Raw genomic sequence first — 20,336 nt, 5'->3', positions numbered from 1 at the left:
ACCTCAGGGCTGGGCTGGCATCAGGGGTCCTGGCCAGAGGCCTGGTTTGAATCCTAACAAGATCACTTACTAGCTGAGGGATTTTTGTTGTTAATCCTTACCTGAGGACATTTTTTCCATTGATTTTTAGGAAGAGTGGAAGAGAGGGGGAGAGGCAGAAAGACAGAAACATCGATGTGAGAGAGACACATCGATTGGTTGCCCTGACCAGTGCGGGAGCCTGCAACCAAGGTATGTGCCCTTGACCAGAATCGAACCCAGGACCCTTCAGTCCACAGGCTGAGGCTCTATCCACGAAGCCAAAGGGCCAGGGCCAGCTGAGGGATCTTGAGCAAGTCACTGAACCTCTCTGTGCTTCACTGTCCAATCTATGAAAGGGGTAATAGCCATTCATAAAACAGGGCTATTGATGATTAAATGACAGGCATGCAGTTGCTTCGTACAGAGACTGGCACACAGTAGGAACTCAATAAACGTCAGCAATGACGATGGTGATTATAATTTGAGTTGAGAGTTGGAGCCCTAAGAAGGACTGAGTAGTGGGTACATTTGCAGGTTAAGAGGAGGAAAATGAAAGATCCCTGGTCTCTGTTTTCAAGGCTCCGCAGAAGCTGGGTAGGAGCCAAAACCAGCCTATAAGGAGAGGGAGAGGAGACTTTAGGCTCCCATGGTTGTGCCATTTCCGGGCCTCCCCCGACAGTTGTTCAGGAGCAGGAGTTGTCATTTCTAATAGCTACTCAATACGCAGTACCCAACGTGCACGGCTCTGGTGTGTTGAGTGTCTGCTGCTGGTTGGGGCCTCAAGTTCAGAACCAAATAGACCAGCCAAGGAGCCAGTGTCAAAGCACAGTCATCGGAGGCCCTGGATCTCTTGGGAAATGCAAGGCGGCTTTTCCAACCACCCAAGGAAGCAGCGTAAGTCAATGAAAGACCTTCTAGTAAAAGTAAAATAAAAAGGAATCATAATTAAAGAGCATCGAGCCCGCAACAAATAGCATTAAAGTAATGAGAAAGCCGTGCAAGGGGAATAGTAATAACCAGACACTGTAGACGAAACAATAACTGGAATAATAAGCACAATTATAGGAGGACAGGAGAGGCACAAGTTACCAGGAAAGAAAGGCCATTTTTCCTTCAGCTCCGAGTCGGAACAGATTGCTCACTGCATTGCACCAGCTATGAAATTCTACAGGGAAAGACACTATTCCGTGTAGTTCCTTTACACGCGTTCTCCATGGGACTCTGCGCATTCCCCGATGCTCCCTGGCTATTTTCTTAGATCCATACTTCATTGCTCCATAAACTTCCCCATCTTCTCCTTTATAATGACCACAGCACTCAAAGCCCACATCACAGCATTTTGGGTTGAACTTGGACTTCCCACTTGCTTATCCTGTGCCTCCACCAGCAGGGAGCTCTCGGGGGCAGGGCCATGGCCCTCCTGCTCACCATGGTCTTCCTGGCACTCGGCACAGGGCCTGACTCATAGCAGGCACATATTAAGCATCTGTCAGATGCATGAGTAAGTTCAGTCCCTCCATGATTTGGAATAATGGGTAGGGACCCTCATGCATTCTTTCAGTGGGAGGGTCAGGTGCATTTTGACTTCTGGGCTGCTCGGGACCCCCAGCTTGGTGGGTGCTGTGGAAGAAAGGCTTTGCAAATGTCTGCTGATTCCTCCGTTCACTGCAAGGAAGTCTGCAGGCGCCTGATGCAGACTGGCAGGTTCATAAGAAGACAGGGAGCTGCCGCCTGCACCGCGCATCCGAGGGCACGGCAGGCGCAGCATGAGGTCAGGAGAGTAAATCCGCATTTCTGTCACTAGGACACATATCCCGTTGCTCAGATGTGACTGGGATCTCACTTGCTAACGTGGCAAATTCTCCCCCTGGCAGGAGGGCCGGAGTCTGCTGGTTGCCTGCAGCAGAAACTGGCAGAACTCGGGGCCTCCTGGCACAGCTGTCAGCGAAGGAGCAAAGGTGAAGGCGAATTTGTGAGGGAGGACCTTGGGCTCGGCCCTCCTGAGGGCTTTTATCCAGAAAGAAGGGGGATGATTGTGGGCCACTGCCAGGAGATGGCATCACCGTCCTGGGACACGGGAGACCCGAGACCAGCTGTCCTTCCTCCCTGCACTGGGTAGCACCATTACCTCACCCTGTCTGCTCCAGGTTACTTCCTGTTAACACTCAGGAGCTTCTTAGGCTCAAAAGTTGTTTGTGAGTGGCAGCCTGTGACAGCCACCAATAACTGTGCTGGACCAAGGGGGTAGGGCCTCCAGCGTCTCTGCTTTATGTACAAGGGGAAGGGGGGTGGGCACAGGGAAGGTACACACACATACATACTCACACTCACACACAACCACATTTTACATTTTTTTCTCATTAAAAATCAGAATTGCATCTTTGATAGGTTTCACTGAGGAGGGTGCGGCATCTCACTAAAAATGCATAACCTCCATCAAGTCACGAGAAACCATCAGGTAGACCACACTGAGGGACGTGCTGCAAAATACCTGGCAGCACTCTTCAAAACGGTCAAGGTCATGGGAGGCACAGAAGATAGGAAAAGACTGAGGAACCCTCAGAGTGGAGGGGACTCAGGAGATGTGACCAGAAAAGGCAATGTGGGATCTAGGCTGGAATAAAAGAACAAAATTGGAAAAAAAAAAGTCTGAAAATTAGTCAATAGCATTGCATCAATGTTAATTTCCTGGTCTCAATCATAGGACTACAGTAATTTAAAATGTTGACATTAGGGGTGAACCCTATATTGAAACTCTGTGTACTGTTTTTGCAATTTGTCCACAAGGCTAAAATGATTTCAAATATAAAAAGCTGTAATCATTGGGCCCAGCTTGCATGGTTCAGTGGTTGAGTGTCGACCTACGAACCAGGAAGTCACAGTTTGATTCCCGGTCAGGGAACATGCCTGGGTTGTAGGCTCGATCCCCAGTGTGGGGCATGCAGGAGGCAGCTGATCGATGATTTTTCTCTCATCACTGATGTTTCTATTTCTCTCTCCCTCTCCCTTCCTCTCTGAAATCAATAAGAAAAAAGAAGATATATATATATTAGAGGCCTGTTGCACAAAAATTTGTGCACTGGCGGGGCGGGGATGTCCCTCAGCCCGACCTGTGCCCTCTCACAGTCTGGGACCCCTCGGGAGATAACCACCTACTGGCTTAGACCTGCTCCCTGGGTGGCAGATGGCAGGCCTGATCTCACGGTGCCTGCCCCGCCGCCCCAGGTCACGCACATGGCAGGCCCGATCCGGGGTTGGGGCGGGCAGCGGATAGCGCTGCCCCGCCCTGCCTGCAGCATGCAAATTTAACGCCCATCGTTATTGGGTTAATTTGCATACTCTTCTGATTGGCTGATGGGCATAGTGAAGGTACGGTCAATTAGCATCTTTGTCTTTTATTAGTGTAGATCAGGGGTGGGCAAACTTTTTGACTCAAGGGCCACAATGGGTTCTTAAACTGGACCAGAGGGCCGGAACAAAAGCATGGATGGAGTGTTTGTGTGAACTAATATAAATTCAAAGTAAACATCATTACATAAAAGGGTACGGTCTTTTTTTTTTTAGTTTTATTCATTTCAAACGGGCCGGATCCGGCTGGTTTGCCCACGGCTGGTGTAGATGCTATAAACACTGGGAAAGGTGGTTAAAATAGGATTTACTTGATGTTGATATAAAGACGAAAAAGTATGTATTAAGTACTCTGCACAATGCCCGGAACATATTTAGTACTTAACAATGATTCTTATCTATAATAATAAAAGCATAATATGCTAATAAGACCAGATGTCCTTCTGGATGACATTCCAGACATAGCTGGGGCTGTGAGGGAAGCCTGGGTCTTGGGTGTCTGCCAGAGGCCTGAGGGGAGCCCGGGTCCCGGGTGCCAGAGGGAAGCTGGTGATGGCAGCCGGGGGAAGGAAGGCCTACTCTTACACGAATTTCGTGCCTTGGGCCTCTAGTTTAGAAATAATCTGAAGTAGAGGCTTAACACAGCCAAGTAAGTCTGGCACTGATCATTCCATTCACCCACCAGAAGCTGGGTGTCCATTTTTACGGGGCTCTCACATTACCATACAGGTGTAGTTAGTGGGTGTTGTTACTTTTCAGGAGCCAGGACTCAGGAGATGCGGAGTTAGAGGAGCAAGGATGGCTTCCCAGTGCTCAGGTCCACTTTGGCATCCTCCATAGGAAATCAGTGTGAGAAGCTGACTTGGATTGAATGCTGCTGAAAGGGTTACAGGTGGGATTAACATTTCCTACCAATTACTTGATTCCAGTGTTCTTTAAAAATTTTTTTGATTTGGACACTGTTCCTTTTTTTAAAAAAAATATTTTGATTGATTTCAGAGAGAGGAAGAGGGAGGGAGAGAGAGAAAAAGATTAATGAGAGAGGAACAATGATTGGCTGCCTCCTACATACCCCCTACTGGGGATCGAGCCCACCATCTGAGCATGTGCCCTGACCTGGAATTGAGCCATGACCTCCCCCTGGTCATCGGTCGATGCTCAACCACTGAACTACACTGGCTGGACTGAACATTGTTCCTTTTAAGGTAAAATTTCCCATGTCAACATGCTGAGCTGACTTTAAGAAATATCCTATCTAATAAAAGAGAAACATGGTAATTGGCATACGACCGCTACCCTTCCCATTGGCTAATCAGGGCAATATGCAAATTAACTGCCAGCCAAGATGGTGGCCGGCAGCCAGGCAGCTTGAAACTAACCTGAGGCTTGCTTGCCTCAGTGATGGAGGAAACCAACGTTCCCCGCCTGCTTTGCCGGCCTCTGAGCCTGCAGTTTAAGAAACATTGTAACGAATATAAAAGCTAAACAAAACCCCAGAAACCTGCTTTCAGCGAGCCCGGGATCTCAGAGCTGAAGTTGATACAGAGTTGCGATTATAGAACTGAAACAAACCAGATACCTGCTTTCAGCAGCAGAAGCCTCAGAGCTGGAGCCAGAGCAAAAGCTGACCCAGAATAAAAAGAAAAAAAGAAAAAAAGGAGCAGTTGGGAGCTTCAGTCCCAGCCTGAAAACAGTCCTCAGCCCCTCACCCAGACTGGCCAGGCACCCCAGTGGGGACCCCCACCCTGAAGGGTGTGTGACCAGCTGTAAACAGCCATCATCCCCTCACCCAGGCTGGCCAGGCACCCCAGTGGGGACCCCCACCCTGATCCAGGACACCCTTCAGGACAAACAAGCCAGCCCCACCCATGCACCAGGCCTCTATCCTATATAGTAAGAGGGTAATATGCCTCCCGACACCGGGATCAGTGTGACAGGGGGCAGCGCCCAAACCCCCTGATCGCCCTGTGGCTCTGTGTGTGACAGGGGGCGGGGCCACAACCTCCCTATCCGCCCTGTTCTGTTCATGACAGGGGAAGGCGCCCCAACCCCCTGATCAGCCCTGCTCTGTACCTGATAGGGGGGAGCTCCCCAACCCCCTGATCACCCTGCGGCTCTGTGTGTGACAGGGTGCGGCGCCTCAACCCCCTGATCAGCCCTTCTGTGTGTGTGACAGGGTGCGGCGCCCCAACCCCCCCCCCCCCCCCCACGGGCCCTGCTCTGTGTTTGACGGGGTAGAGCCATAACCTCCCCATCGGCCCTGCCCTGAGTGTGAGAGTGGCAGCGACCCAACCCCCTGATCAGCCCTTCTCTGTGTGTGATAGGGTGCGGCGCCCCAACCCCCCTCCCCCCCCCCCATGGGCCCTGCTCTGTGTGTGATGGGGTAGAGCCATAACCTCCCCATCGGCCCTGCTCTGTGGGTGATAGAGGGCGGCGCCCCAACCCCCTGATCCGCCCTGCCCTGAGTGTGACAGGGGGCGGTGCCCCAACTCCCCTATCGGCCCTACTCTGTGAGTGACAGGGTTGAGCTCCTCAACCCCCTGATCGGCCCTGCTCTGTGCATGACAGGGGGGAGCTCCCCAACCCCTTGATTGACCCTGCTCTGTGCATGACAGGGGGCAGTGCCCCAACCCCCTGATTGGCCCTGCTCTGTGCATGACAGGGGGTGGGGCCGCAACCTCCCCATTGACCCTGCCTTGAGTGTGATGGGGCGGTGCCCCAACCCCCCAATCGGCCCTACCCTGAGCATGACTGAGGGTGGCATCACAACCTCCCAATCTGCCCTGCTCTGTGCATGACAGGGGAAGGTGCCCCAACTCCCCAATCGGCCCTGCTCTGAGCCCGACCAGCGGCTGCACCTAGGGATTGGGCCTGCCCTCTGCCACCTGGGAGCAGGCCTAAGGCAGCAGGTCGTTATCTCCCGAGGGGTCCCAGACTGCGAGAGGGCACAGGCCACGCTGAAGGACCCTCCTTTCCCCCACCCGAGTGCACAAATTTTTGTGCACCAGGCCTCTAGTCTATATATATATATAAAGCTAATATGCAAAGGGTCCCCACGGGAGTTCGACTGGTTCCCGGGAGCGTTATTGCTCACTATTATGTGCATTGACCACCAGGGGGCAGCGTGAAACGAAGGAAGGTCCCAGACGGCAGCCGGTAGTTGGGGAAGGGAGGCCCTGGCTAGAAGCCAGAAGGCCTCGATTGACCCTGATTGCTGGTCAGGCCTAGGGACCCTACCCATTCACGAATTTCGTGCACCGGGTCTCTAGTGTTAAATAAATCATACTGATGGCCCATGAATTTGGCAAAAAACATTAAGGTGGTCCATGAAAGAGCGCAGTTCGGGCAAGAAGGGCTTGGAATAAAGAAGAAAGTGCTGTTAATGCAGGAGCTGAAATCGGGTCCATTTCAGAAATACTATGGAAGGAACATCTTTGGGGCACAGAGAGAGAAGCTTCCTCCTAACACCCTTCAGCCAAGGATAAAGGGGGAAACAAGGAGAAAGCAATTTTATTCTTTAAACGCTTCAATCTTGTCAACCGTATGCATCAACAGCGAAATTAAAATGTCCGAGTTCAAAGGCTGATTTCAGGAACAGCTCCCGAGGATGCAGGAGTAACTACTCTTAACAGCCACTCAATATTTGTTTTGCAAGGATCAATTATACACCGCGGCTAATGCACACTCGGAGGGGCGCCCCGCCCCAGCACAGGTGGTGAATGCAAAACACACCGAGAGTCCTTTTAAGCAGCTAAATGCACACCCCATTACAGATTCATAATGCAGAGTGGCCGCTCGTCGGCAAATGGATTTAGAGCGGAGGGTTCTTAAATGGCCGGGGTACTTAGGCCTGAAAGGCCAGTTGCTGGATGTGCCGCCGGAACACACATGGTTTTGGGGATTAATAATGCATCGATGTGTGTCGGTGTTAATATACATTTACAGCTCACAGCCCGTGCAGCCGAGTGCTCGGCCCGTCTGCAGGCACACTGTCCTTGCCCCCATCAATGCCTTCACTCCCAGGAAAATTAGATTATGCAAGAAGAGCCATTCAAATGATACTGAGGTTTTCTCTCCCATAAAGCCTTCTCCAGGAAAGCACTCAGCACGGGGACGCAGTGCTCTGACCATCTTCCTCCATCAGGGCCCCTCGGAACCGAGGTCCAGGCCCCACCGTCTGCGTGGGGATGTGTCCCCACGACAATGGGCCGAGAGTGCTAAGGGGAAGAGCAGCCCAGAGAACCACGGGTCTTCGTGCTGTCTTTTCTTTTTGTATCTGACAAGTTAACCAAATCTTCCGCATTAATGGGTGCCATTTAGGAATGAACCTTACACACATGCAACCAAATTCAGAACTTTAGGCACAAAAAAGCCCCATTCACTCATCAGTCATCGTTCAGAAAGTCCTCGAAATATCATGAGTATGTGAAAGAGGATTTTCCCCTGCACCTGCGGCGAGCACGGGAAGAGGTTGTGGCACCACGTAGCATTACCAGAACAGCTACTAATATATTGATAATTGCCTCGCTCTCAGAACCTCAAGGAAGGATGGTCTTTAACTGAAGAGCCCATACAAACAACGAAAAGGTTATGCAAGTAAATATAATGTGCATGAATTAAAAGGCGGTAAACAATAAACCCTTTGAGGGCCAGCAATGCGTTCTGCTAAGGGCGTGGGGTGTGTCACACCATGCTCACAACAAACTCAGGAAGGGACTGCCCACTTTTCCAGAGGAGGAAGTCAAGATGCAGAGATGTTTGATCACTTGCTCAAGGTCACGGAGAGACTTAATGGCAGAGCAAGGGCTCAGATCCTCTCCACTACTGCTTTTCAGACTGGGAGATGACCTATTGGTGGGTGGGGAATCAATATAATGGTAACCTGTGTTTAGAAAAAATATTTGTATTGATTTCAGAGAGGAAGGGAGAGGGAGAGATAGAAACATCGATGATGAAAGAGAATCATTGATCGGTTGCCTCCTGCACACTCCCTACTGGGGATCAAGCCTGCAACCTGGGCATGTGCCCTGACTAGGAATCAAACCATGATCTCTGGTTTATAGGTTGATGTTCAACCACTGAGCTACACCAGCCTGGCTTAACCAGTATTTTTTTAAAAAATAAAGTAGGGTAGGGGGGAAAAGGGGAATATGTAGTACTTTCAATAATACCAATGAAAACAAAAGATAAACAAAAATTTAAAAAGTTAAATAAAAAAATGAAGTAGGTTAGAATAGAAAAGAAACAGAGCAAAGGCAAGTGTTGCTTTGTGAAAGTTTCCTTTCAATGTTTTGGTTGCATTTATCTAGCATATGCATACGTGGGTGCACATGTCTAAAAAGCATGAGAAGCTCTGCTCTCCGCTACCTTTGTGTCTGATTCCGCTGCTTGAAGGTCAAGCTCAAGGTCTCTTGCAAACAGGCATGCAGCCCCTAAACCCCCTGTTCCTATGAGAGTCATTTTCTTTCTTTTATTACCTTTCCCCCAAGAATCCCAGGGCCCCAGCAATCCTGTGCAAAGCAGCGCAGATAAATTAATAATACAATTTAAAACCGATTCCACCAAGATAAATAGCACTTCCTAGATTAAGAGCATAGCTGGCCAGAATGAATGAAATTTACTAACCCTGAGATGCTTAATCTTCCATTACATAGAAGCTAATGATTATAAGAAAGGAGTGATGGTAATTCACTTCTGCTTTTACAGGAAATCCAAGCATCTCATTTTCAGCAAATCTTTCTCCTCAGCACACCTTGGTGCCAAGGATAACTGCCCTGCTCCTATAGGTATACTGGCCAATTGTCATAAATCAAGCCCTACTCTTTGCCAAAGGGCGAGGACTTCTAGCATGCATGGGCTTACAAGACGTCCCAGTGGGATTTGGTGGGAGGCCACTTGGGTGCTCCTTCTCTCCTCCCGTCCCCTCCCCTCTCCTCCGAGAAGCCTGCGTTCTGTTTTCCAACCATGGCAGGGAAGTAGGGGTAAGTACCTTTGGCACAGTCCGCTCCTAGGAATCCTGGGAAGCAGTGACACAGCCCAGACACGCATTCGCCGTTTCCGTGACAGTTACGTGGACAGTCCTGCACTGAATCTGAAAGAGAGAGTTTAGCAGTTACCTTTTCCTCCACTTGCTGCTGAAGCAACTTAATAAGCAGCCACCTACCGTTTTAAAGACTAGTGACAGCGACCTCAGGGGACCAGTAGCGAGGAGCATAAGTGAGTGAAGGAAGAGAGTAGGGGTTGGTGGGGACTAGGGGAACTTGGACAACGTATGGACGTGCCCACCGCTGTCCATCTGATGGACCCAGGCAGGAATGTGGGGCCAATTTACTGCTGCTTTGGCTTTTTCAGAAGAAACTACTTATCTGAATATAAAACCTGAAATTCCCCATGTTTGAATATTAAGTGTTAAACACTTGGAGCACTCCCTCCCCCAGCCTGCCATCCAGCCAATCTGAGAGCTGGCCTGCCAGTGGGCATCACCTCAGGTATAGAGGGTGATGGTCCACACGAAAGCAATTGTTCCTCACCTCAGGTGTGTAGAATAAAAATATCCCCTGCTGTAAGGGATTTTCACAAGGAAAAACCTACCTATGTGAGATTGATCAATTCGGGCATGATTTTGGGGTTCGTTAAGTAGTAAGTTTTGGGTTATGCAATAGCCCTTATATGCCTAGCTTTTGTGGATCTTATTTTTCATGAAAATCAATTAGTTCCTGTTTGTTTTGACCTACACGGCCATCCGATTTTATGGTTTATCTTTCTATCTGTACTCTCAAGTAATACCTTCAAAGGGGTCATTTCGAACATTTTCACATTGATTTGGAGCTATAAGAAGCATACATAGTCTTTTAAGATTATTATTACCTCATTTTACTTTAAATTAAAATAAATAGACGTCCAGGTTCCAAATTACTAAGATGACGAAACAAAGCACACAGGCCACTGTGCCCAAATGTTGACATGACGCAGCCCCTGGGGAGCTGGGGACATGGATCTGGTGATGCTGCACGAAGTCTAATTGTTCCTGCTGTTGCCTGGAAGGCAAAGGAGGTTTCTCCTTTAAATGGAAATTCCCATTTATTCCCATTCTGCCCTGGAAAACCAAACCACGCGGTAGGGCTTTCTACAGCGTCCGCCTTCTCAGCTGTTGTAGTCCCCGTGGCTCTGCTGGATTTTATCCTGGGTCCGATGGGAACAGACGAGAAGTTTTCAATGTCGGGAGGGCACCACCCAGCTTGTATTTTAAGAAGTTACTCTGCAGCGGGGCAGGGATTGATTCTCACAGCGTAGCTGGGCCTCCGATGCTTTGGTGGAAATTGACATCGCTGAAGCCAAAGGACCCTTTTCTGGAACCAAACAACTTTCAGAGGTAAAGCAGTGAAGGTCCAGGGAGCTCATTGCCACCCCAGGCCCGTGCCAAAGGCCCGAGGTCGTGCACGGGTTCTTGCTGGGCTGCATGGCTTGCCTTGCCTTTTAACTGAGGCATGTATCCCTCAGTCCCAGTTTAGCAAACATTTAGCTCCTGAGCGTCTTCCTTCCCTCCGTCTGGGTTCTGAGTCTGCCTCAGTGCTTCCTAAATTCTTATAATTGCCTCTTTATGTCCCTGTCTTTTCTCATCAAGCTCCCTGAGAAAGAGACCAGATCAGAAGTGATCACTCAGGTATCCTCCATGCTTGGTGCACAGTGGGTCCTTGGTAAACAGCAGTCAAAATGGGCGTGTGCATGTACGTGTGTGTGTGTGTGTGTGTGTGTGTGCGCGCGCGCCGTACATGTGTGCACATAGGAGGGCAGAAGAATCCAAAAGAAGCAAAAACTTTAATAAAGAGTAGTTTTCATTTAATTTCCCAAGGTCATCTATCTCAAGCACTTCTCCAGCTTTTGAGCAAAAAATACTAAGGCTGAAATATAAAGGGAGCCCACCCTCTTCAGGCCCCTTTCCACCCCAAAATTAAGTATGACTGCCGACATTATCAGCTTTCCTTTTTGTCCACTTGGTGTAGCTTTTCGGAGGAGACAGTGGCAGGCAATGGGAGGAAGCCAGGGCAGCGGGATTTCACACGTGGCCGCAGCCTCCCCTAAACCCTCACTGCGAGAGTGCATCTCTGTTGCTCCTAAGATGACACTCTTCTGATAGCAGGCCGCTTCTCTCCAGAATGCACCCCAAGACTTTCCCAAGTCAAAGGTATGTTTAGAGTGACCGCTGGTTGACACCGTCTAACATTTTTCCTTCTGTTCCTATCACCAGACTTTCAGCGCTCCTGGCTGCTCTTGATGGAGAACGTTCTTGTAATAGATAGGTGTGGGAGACCCTCTGAACCAAATAAAACACTGTTCTTTGCCCCGTATTGCGGGCCAATCACTATCATTGCTGTATTGAGGTGTCTGCCCAACTATTAGGCCAATTACCTTTGCCTTTCTCTCTCTTTGAGCTGCAGTCCAGACGGGAGAATTCCTCTGGGGAGAATTGCTATTCCCAGCTCTAATGGGCAGGCGGGTGAGGGTAATGGTGTGGGGGAAGGGCATCCCACAACGGCAATTGCCTGGGTCTATGTGGATAAAGGAGGTGGGGGGCAGAAGCTGTTATTAGATAATCTGACCCCCAGAAAACCTTCTGTGCAGGGGAAAGGGATTTCTTTGGCTGGAATTCAAAGCAATCCAGTGGTTAAGAGCACAGGCTCTGGAGAGTTCGAAGCCTGACTCCACCTCTTACCAATTGTGTGAGGCCTCAGGCAAGCTGTTTAACTTCTCGGGGTCTTGGCAGTACCTCCCAATGGCGAGGCCATGGGCTGATGGAGACAGTCCCCACAAAGGGCCTAATCCAGGGGCTGGTACCCTGTGTGGTAGTTGCTTTTGTTATTAACCAAATGCTTGTGGACTCTAACTAAGCCAGCTGCAGTGTGTGATTTGTGCTGTTATGCATGAGTTCAAACACAAGGTGACAAAAGGGATATCATTTCTCCTCCTGTTCTTAAGCTAAAGGTTGCTTTTTTTTCAATCTCAACATCTCAAACTAGTTCGACGTTGTTGCCGGCGTCTTCTTTTTTTAAGCTCGTTTTCATCCTTTTGCATTTCCCCCTTTGGGTACCAAACCTGATGTTGAAATCTCCCGGCTGTGGGCGACTTCTCCAGGGACTTTGGTCATACAGAGTTTGTGATGTTACTTTAGGGCAGGGGTTGGCATAGTTTTTCTGGAACGGGACAGACAGCAAATATTTGGGCTTTGTGAGCCAAACTGTCACTGTTGCAACTACTCTGTCATTTTAGCTGCCACAGACAATATATAAACAGATGAACATGGCTGTGTTCCAATAAAACTTTATTTGTAAAAACAGGCCATGGGCCAGGCTCAGCCTGTGGGCTCTGGTGTGCCAATCCCTGCTTTGGAGCATTTGGCTGCCCTGATGGGGCCAATCTTTCCTGAGCAGAGGGAATGAGGATGAATTTCAAGCCCATCTGATTCTGTGTCATTCTGATGAAGAATTTCAGATTTGATAACATAGATTTTTCAAGAATCAGCAAGGCCCTCAGAGAAATCCTGAGGCCGGTAGAGCAGTTCTTCAAATGCAGTCAATAGAGAAACAGCTGTACAAGGCGTGCCCCACCATCAACTCTCATATAGGGCCTACCAGCTCCATCCTTGGTGTGTTCCATATATGATGTCACATCATCTACCCTTTAGGGACTTGCTCACTACCTTCCCACAAATAAAACTGAGGCTCAGGAGGAAAGTGACTTTTTTAGGGAGGATGTGGGAAAGACAAGCTGGGACTTAATCCTGGATCGACCAGATCTTTCCTCATGAAACCACCTTATCTAGGCATCCCCAGTGACCCTTGAGATCCGCAACCAGATGCTGTTGGGACAACAAGGTTCTGCAGAAAGGCAAAGGGCAAAGCCCAGAAGCCCATGCTATTTCTACCATTTCCTGGGACCTTGAGGGACTTAGCAGTCTGAACCTCAGTTTATTCCTCTGTGGAATGGGTCTACAACCTGCTCTGATTCAGCAAGTTCCTACCCAGGACCACTTATTATCATTAGTAAAAAGATTAAAATCTAATGACAAAATAAATTTCATGAAAATATCTGTAGCTTATTTGATTGTTAAAATTCTTATGGTTTGCTCTAGAAAACATGAAATCTTCTCAAACTCAGGGCTCTTGTAGGGTTTGTATGCACATATAAGAAGAAAATTTGGATCAAATCTTAGCTTTTCCTTTGATAGCTAATCAAAAGCAGGGCTAAAACAAGCCCCAAATGACAAGTACTTAATTAAAGCATTTTGATATTTACCTACTTGGGAACAAAGTTATGATTTTTTTTTCTTATATCTGTCTTTTTCCTGATTTATTTTTGAGTTTTTTTAAGCTTTGTGTTTTGAGCTTTCCTTGATTTCTTTTTAATCCTCACCCGAGGATAATTTTTTTTTTTTTTTTTTACTTTAGAGAGAGGGAGTGGAGGGAGGGAGACAGAGAGGAGTGGAGGGAAGGAGGGGGAAAGAGATGCATTGATGTGAGACAGAAACATTGATCGGTCCCCCCCCCCGACCCCCGCCTCCCCCACATGCTCCCTGACTGGGGATTGGACCCGCAACCCTGGGTATGTGCCTTGACCAGGAGTTGAACCTGTATTCTTCTGGTGCACAGATGGCTCTCCAACCGACCGAGCTACCCAGCCAGGGCAAGTTTTCTTTGATTTTTAAGAGAAAGTGAGCAGGCGTGGTCAATATTTATTATCTCTATCACATGTTTGAGATTTATATGTTTGTCTTATTTAATCCTCACAACAGCCCTGTGAGGCGGGCTCTAGAGGTTCCATTCCACATGCGGAAACTGAGGCTTCCAGCAGTCCAGGGACCTGCCTGTGTTGGGTGGCCAGGACCTGGGCCAGGTGGTCTGACCCAAGGCCTTCACCACACTGAATCCTTGGGACTCATGGTGAATCCTGCATGATTTAGGCGAGATTCCTATTTTATTCCTACTTTAGTTAGGGCTCATTGGAGGTGGGTGGTATTCTGAGGCTTACTAGTACATGAAGGATTCTGCCTTGGTGCTCCACTCAGTAGGAACCGCCTTGGGAGATGTGTCCTCTAGAGAGAAGCCCAGAACATGCCCATGGCATGTCACCTCAGAGAGGCCTGACCTACCTAAGACGACAGTGTTGAAGGAAACCATCTCTTTGTCTTTGCCATCATTGTAGAAGGCCAGGTGCCACAGGCCCACGTCCAGGTACTGCACAAACACGGCCTCGTTCTGAACCAGGGTCTGTATGCTCCGGCGTTCCCTGGGCGACTCAACCACGCTCCACTTCTCCTTCCCGTCCAGGCGCTCCATGAAGTCATACTAGGAGAAGAAGAGAGTGGTATGTGAGACACTCGGTGCAGACCCAATCCTGTGACTCCCATCCTTCCCACTCCATGAGTTACCGGACACAGACTTTCCAGTACATTTTACTATGAGCTCCTCCAGTAAAATGAGAGTCACGAATGTTGCAGTAACAGTTGCTGTTTACTATGCTTATAATTACTGCTAATAGTTGTATTACTAATGGTCACAATCTCTTTTCTACAGTTTTAAAATCCCAAAAGCTTTAAAACCCAAAGTTTTGATTTCTTCTTCATTTTTGTCATCTTCTTTCTCCACCCCCTCCCTGTTCTCCAGCTCTTTCTCCATTTGCAAACCTGGGAAAATCATAGTACTGACATTATAGGATTGTTGTGAGGAATAAAATAATAAGTATGTTTTTATTTATTTCAGAGAGAGGAAGGAAAGGGAGAGAGAGATCAGAACATCAATGATGAGAGAGAATCATTGATTGGCTGCCTCCTGCATGCCCCCTACTAGGGATTGAGCCTGCAACCTGGGCATGTTCCCTGACTGGGAATCAAACCATTACCTCCTGGCTCATAGGTCAATGCTCAACCACTGAACAACACAGGCTGGGCGGAAAAAGATAATAATTAGAACAGTGCCTGGCACAGAGGAAACACAAAATACATGTTAGAATCTCTCATCATCATCCAATTCAATTCTTGCAAAAATCCTATAAGGTAGATGCTATTTCTATCTTCTTTTACAGCCAAGATAACTGAGGTTCAGAGAAGCCATGCAACTTGTTAGAAGTCACACAGCAACTGAGTGGCCAAGCAAAAATTTGGACCTAGAACTGTTTAGCTGCAATGTCCATGCCCTCACAGTGCCTGGCCTCGGAAAACCCAGCAATTAAATAGTAAGCTCTGTTTTAATGGAAACTAGGTTCAGAACTAGAAGTCATCAGTGACAGAGGGAGTGGTCAGCAAAGGCTATCAGGATGGGGGGGATGGGGACAGCAAGTGTGACTCACGAGAGGCCTGTCATAGAGAACAGTGATGGGCAAGTGGGAGCCACTGAAGGCCCTTGAGCAGTGACTGAAGCAATAAAAGGAATGTTTTGAAGCATTCGCATGTAGAGTCAGGATATGAGATGTTCTAGAGGGAGAATGAAATGAATCAGGGAGACCAGTTGGGAAGGAATAACAGAAACAGGTGACATGGGTCTTGAATAGGATAGTGCTTGGGAAGAGGGGACAACTTTGAAGGAACACTTCTAAGGCAGAGAGGACAGTGTTTGAGTGTGGGCTGGGCAAGGAGGATGAAGGAAAAGGTGAAGAGGACACCAGTGTTTTTTTGTTGACAAGAAAATCGGTAAGACTGGGGTAGAAATGGGCTCATCTTGTGAACTCTTTCAAAATCGCTGCAACCAAAAAGTCATTTAAATACACGGTGACTCTCAGAAGACAAACTGTAGATCTTTAGTAGATAAAAACCACCATGGTGAGATTAAGCTCCGTCTCACCACTTTCCCTCCATAAAAGGTTTTTTGTAGGTTACAGACATCAACTGGAACCCCTTCTACAAACTTCATAGAACAAAACTCCAGGCATCTACTAATGTGACTTCCCCATTATCAGAATTGCTGGCTTTTCCCATCTTGAAATGTGATCACTGAAAATAAAAGAGTTTATAATCCTAAGTACAAAGGTTTTGCCATCAGGCAAACCAGGGTTTTGAATTCTGACTCTGCCATCTGCTGCTGTTTGAAGTTGGGCAAACCTACTTTTACCCTCTTCCTGGTTTGCTTGCCAGGGAACACTAACACCCACCTTTCTGGGTTACATGAGGTAATGCTTAGGGCAGTGCCTGGACAATAACAACCATTTAATTAAGTACTTTGTGATTGTGAGTCACTGACTTGCAAATCATAATAATAGAAGAGAAGCTCACGATCTTCGTTTTTGACACTTGGGGGAGTTGGATAGTCATTGCTTGGGGAGTGGAAATTTCCCCCGTTTCTCAGGAAACGGGTGTTTGTATTTAGCTTTCCTCAAACCCATATCCCATTGGTCATGGCTGTCTTTAAGGGACAAAATCAATGATGTGACGTGATATGACAAAGCGATGCTGCTTTCGGAGGCCTTTGTAACCAAAACATTTGTTCCTTAGCAACCTTGTCAATGTCCAGCTAGCAGGACCCATGCCCACAAATTGCTGTCAGCCAGAGGAATGAGCGGAACTGCCTCGGCGCCGAGGTGAGAAGAATATACTTCACCTGGGGGCCAGGATATCACCCCCGTGAGGAAACGCTGGGGGAAGGTGATTTCGTGTGTGGGCCATTGCTCATTATTAATTTGGGCATCCGTCATCTCTTTTGGGACTGGCTGACTGGGAAAGGGGCACAGAAATGGCTTAGGGCTCACGGCAGTTCTCGCTGTCCCACCAATCCAATTACCCCAGGAAGAGGCATTTGTCAGAGGAGAGAGAAGACATTTATTCTGGCTGGTCCCTCAGCATCCTGCCACAGAAGCATGGAGGACAGTTTTCATTTAAGGAGGGATCCACGAGCCGGTGGCTCTCGCACAGAGCATGGGCTGTGATGATACGGTGGCTGCTGCATACCCAGCCTGTGTCCCTTTATTGTGCTTAATTTTTTTCAAAGCACTTCTCACTCTCTAAACTGATATAATTTGTTTTTATGTCTACTGTCAGTCTACTCAGAAGAATGCAAACTCCAGGAGGGCGGGGATTGGGTCTGAGTAGTTAAGAGTGGGGGCATCGGAGCTAGGCTGCCTGGGTTAGAATCCCAGCTCTGCCAGTGACTTCTGTGACACTTGCCCAAGCCCTTTAAATTCTCTGCGCCTCAGTCTCCTTACCTTTAATATGGGGCTAATAATAGTGTCTACGTAAAACCACAGCTAAGCATGCCTTAAAAGTTTCTGCTATCATGATTATAATTCACTGCTGTAACTAATGTATCTCCAGTGGAGTCTAATGAATACATATTTGTTAAATATCAAACAAATAAAACACTGAATTTGTCAATGAGTTCCACTGAAAAGAAACTAAGTTGGAATGTATTTAATAATAAAGACTTGTTCTTTAATTTTCTAGTTTCTCATGGGCTTTCTTGAATGGGAGAGAAAGGGTAGTGTTACAGTCAGCAACCCGGGACCATGCACCACCCAGTGCAGAACATGCCTATGGTGGGACACCGTGGCCCAAGGTGTTTGTGTATTCATATATATCATCGCAATTTGAGAGGTGACTTCATAGGCTGTTACGACCTCACTTTTCCAGTTCCCAATAGGATGATGGACAATGCGGGCTTTCTTCCTTAGGGCTCCCTTGGCTTGTTTCCTTCCCTTCCTTCCCTTTCTCCTTTGACTCTGTTCCTTAGTGACCACTGTGGCAGTGATTGCCGGTCATTGTCCATATCCGGTCTGGCTCCTTTCCAGCCTCCTTCCACCAGATGGAAGGATGTGATGGTGCTCCAGTTAATGGGACGTGAGCTGTGGGATGTACCCAGTTCAACATCCCATGCAGTCCCCTACAGACACTCTTAAAGCCCAAGATGTGGGCGCCACAAGACAGGAGTGTCCTGGACCCTAGAATCAACACTTGGAGGAGAGCCCGAAATTATAACACAAGTGAGCAAGGACCACTTATTAAATTAAGCCACAGGGATGTTGAGGCTTATTTGTTATTTCAGCAGAGCCTTCCCGGATATTGACCTCATGCTTCTCTTCCTTCCCAGCTCACTCCCCGAGATGGTAGTCAGTCCCAGCATCGAATCCATGTCTTAGGGGGTGGTAAGAGAACCCCCAGGAAGGAATGGCAGCATCCTCTGTTGGAAAAGTTCCAACCTATTATGGGTGGGGAGTCGAGTTCACCCAGTTCGCCCAGGAGTGTCCCAGTTTATACCTCCTGTTCCTTCTTTCCCTCTAGAACAGCGGTTCTCAACCTGTGGGTCGCGACCCCTTTGGCGGTCGAATGACCCTTTCACAGGGGTCGCCTAAGACCATCCTGCATATCAGATATTTACATTACGATTCATAACAGTAGCAACATTACAGTTATGAAGTAGCAACAAAAATAATTTTATGGTTGGGTCACAACATGAGGAACTGTATTTAAAGGGCCAGAAGGTTGGGAACCACTGCTCTAGAAAGTATGCTGGTTTGGAATCTATAGTTACTTGTAGGTTAACACGTTCCAACCAGCATCACGTAGCATCAGTCACAGCTGCTGTAACCTGAGGAAGGGCTGGAGGCTAGAAACACAAGGAGGATCAGCCTGGCCAAACACAGAGAGGACCTTCCAGGGCCAGCTAGCAGGAACGCAGTGAGGAGCTGGTTAGCGCCGAGGCCATCTGGTCCGGGGGAGTCTCAGCTCGCCCCGATGCCTAGACGGCGGCCTGGCCAGCTTGCTTGGCGGCCTGGCAGACACTCAAAGGAGGCCATTTTCCAAAAGCTCAGGCCCTGGCCAGAGTTCCTCCTCTATGTCCCTGCACTAGGGATTGATTGCTCGGGCTTAGTACCAGGGACATCTGTCACCTCTGCTTCAGAGACCCATCAGGCTCAGTCCTGGATATGGGATGCTCAGGGGACCAGGCTGTGCTTGGTTGACTAAGAAGGTTGCTCCACAGCACATTCTGCCCCATAGATGCGCAGAAGCCCTGGACGAGGATTAGGGGCCCGTGATCAAATCCCAGGAAGGGGGGTATGTGCGCACGGGCTGGCTGCAGGAGGAGGTCTGTCTCCCAAGGCAGCTTGTCTGTCTTGACTTGGCACTAAAGCACAGAACCCCAAATAAACACCCCTACCCCCCAAAGTTCTCTCGTTTTCCTTGGCCTTCTTTGGCATGCAATTCAAGGGCTGTGCCTTTGAGTCATCAGTCATACCCCAAAGTGACATGAAAATGCAACTTTTACGAGCGCTTGAGAGGCAGAGAAATAAACCACAGCAAATATTTGATCCAATTATAACCCTCCCCGCTCTCCTTCTGGGCAGAGACTGAGGAGGAATGGTAATTAAGGTAACTGAGTGGCTTCCAGAGGAGCTGGAAGAGAGCAGAGGAGGTTGGACCGTGGAGTGGGCCTGTCACTGTCCCAGAAGCGAAGGCACCCACAGGCAGGGCGGGTGCAGCAGAGATGCTTCTGGAAGCCACTTGGATACACACCTGCCAAGGAGGGCAAGGTTAAGGACAGACTCATGCCCTTCAGGAAGATGTTATTCCTGCGCCCGGGACCCCGGGAGAGGGGAAAAATAGCTCGACTGCTATCTGGACCATCTGCTGGTGAGGGTCAACATGGATGGGAGAAGCGATAAATGCTGACATTTCCCACCCATGTTGGATGTGGATTCTACCTCAGACGGCAGGGCACGCTCGGCTGTGGGTAGGTTTGCAGGGAAGCGGCGTGTGTGAGTGAGGGCTACTTGAAGCCACATTGCCATGGGGTTTCTTTTCGCATCCAGTGCCGACCGGCAGTGGTAGGTCACTCGTGAGGGCCCGTGAACTTCCTTCTGCCTCCAGCCAGGCCCGTGGCAAAGTGCGCCCGGCTTATTCCTCGTTAAAGCTCAGAACGATTTCTGTCCTTCCTTCAAAGAGGCTGAGTGTTAAGGGAAGCATGGAAGGATGACAGGGCAGAGACGTG

The 20,336-nt window shown here is 48.6% G+C and overlaps 1 protein-coding gene across 3 annotated transcripts in view; it reads right to left on the bottom strand.

Moving 5' to 3' along the window:
- The window catches only part of TENM2 (teneurin transmembrane protein 2), a gene marked incomplete at its 5' end in the record, with an annotated part of 1,189,887 nt that overhangs the window by 143,219 nt on the left and 1,026,332 nt on the right, over positions 1-20,336 (bottom strand). For all 3 annotated transcript variants that reach the window (XM_081092171.1, XM_081092173.1, XM_081092172.1), the window contains 2 exons: positions 9,359-9,460; positions 14,516-14,711. In XM_081092171.1, the coding sequence (XP_080948297.1) occupies positions 9,359-9,460; positions 14,516-14,711 (298 nt within the window). The remainder of the gene's footprint in view (positions 1-9,358; positions 9,461-14,515; positions 14,712-20,336) is intronic.

Source organism: Myotis nattereri, assembly GCF_964212035.1.
Source record: "Myotis nattereri genome assembly, chromosome: 5".
NCBI lineage: Eukaryota > Metazoa > Chordata > Mammalia > Chiroptera > Vespertilionidae > Myotis > Myotis nattereri.
This window is presented reverse-complemented; position numbering and strand designations above follow the sequence as displayed.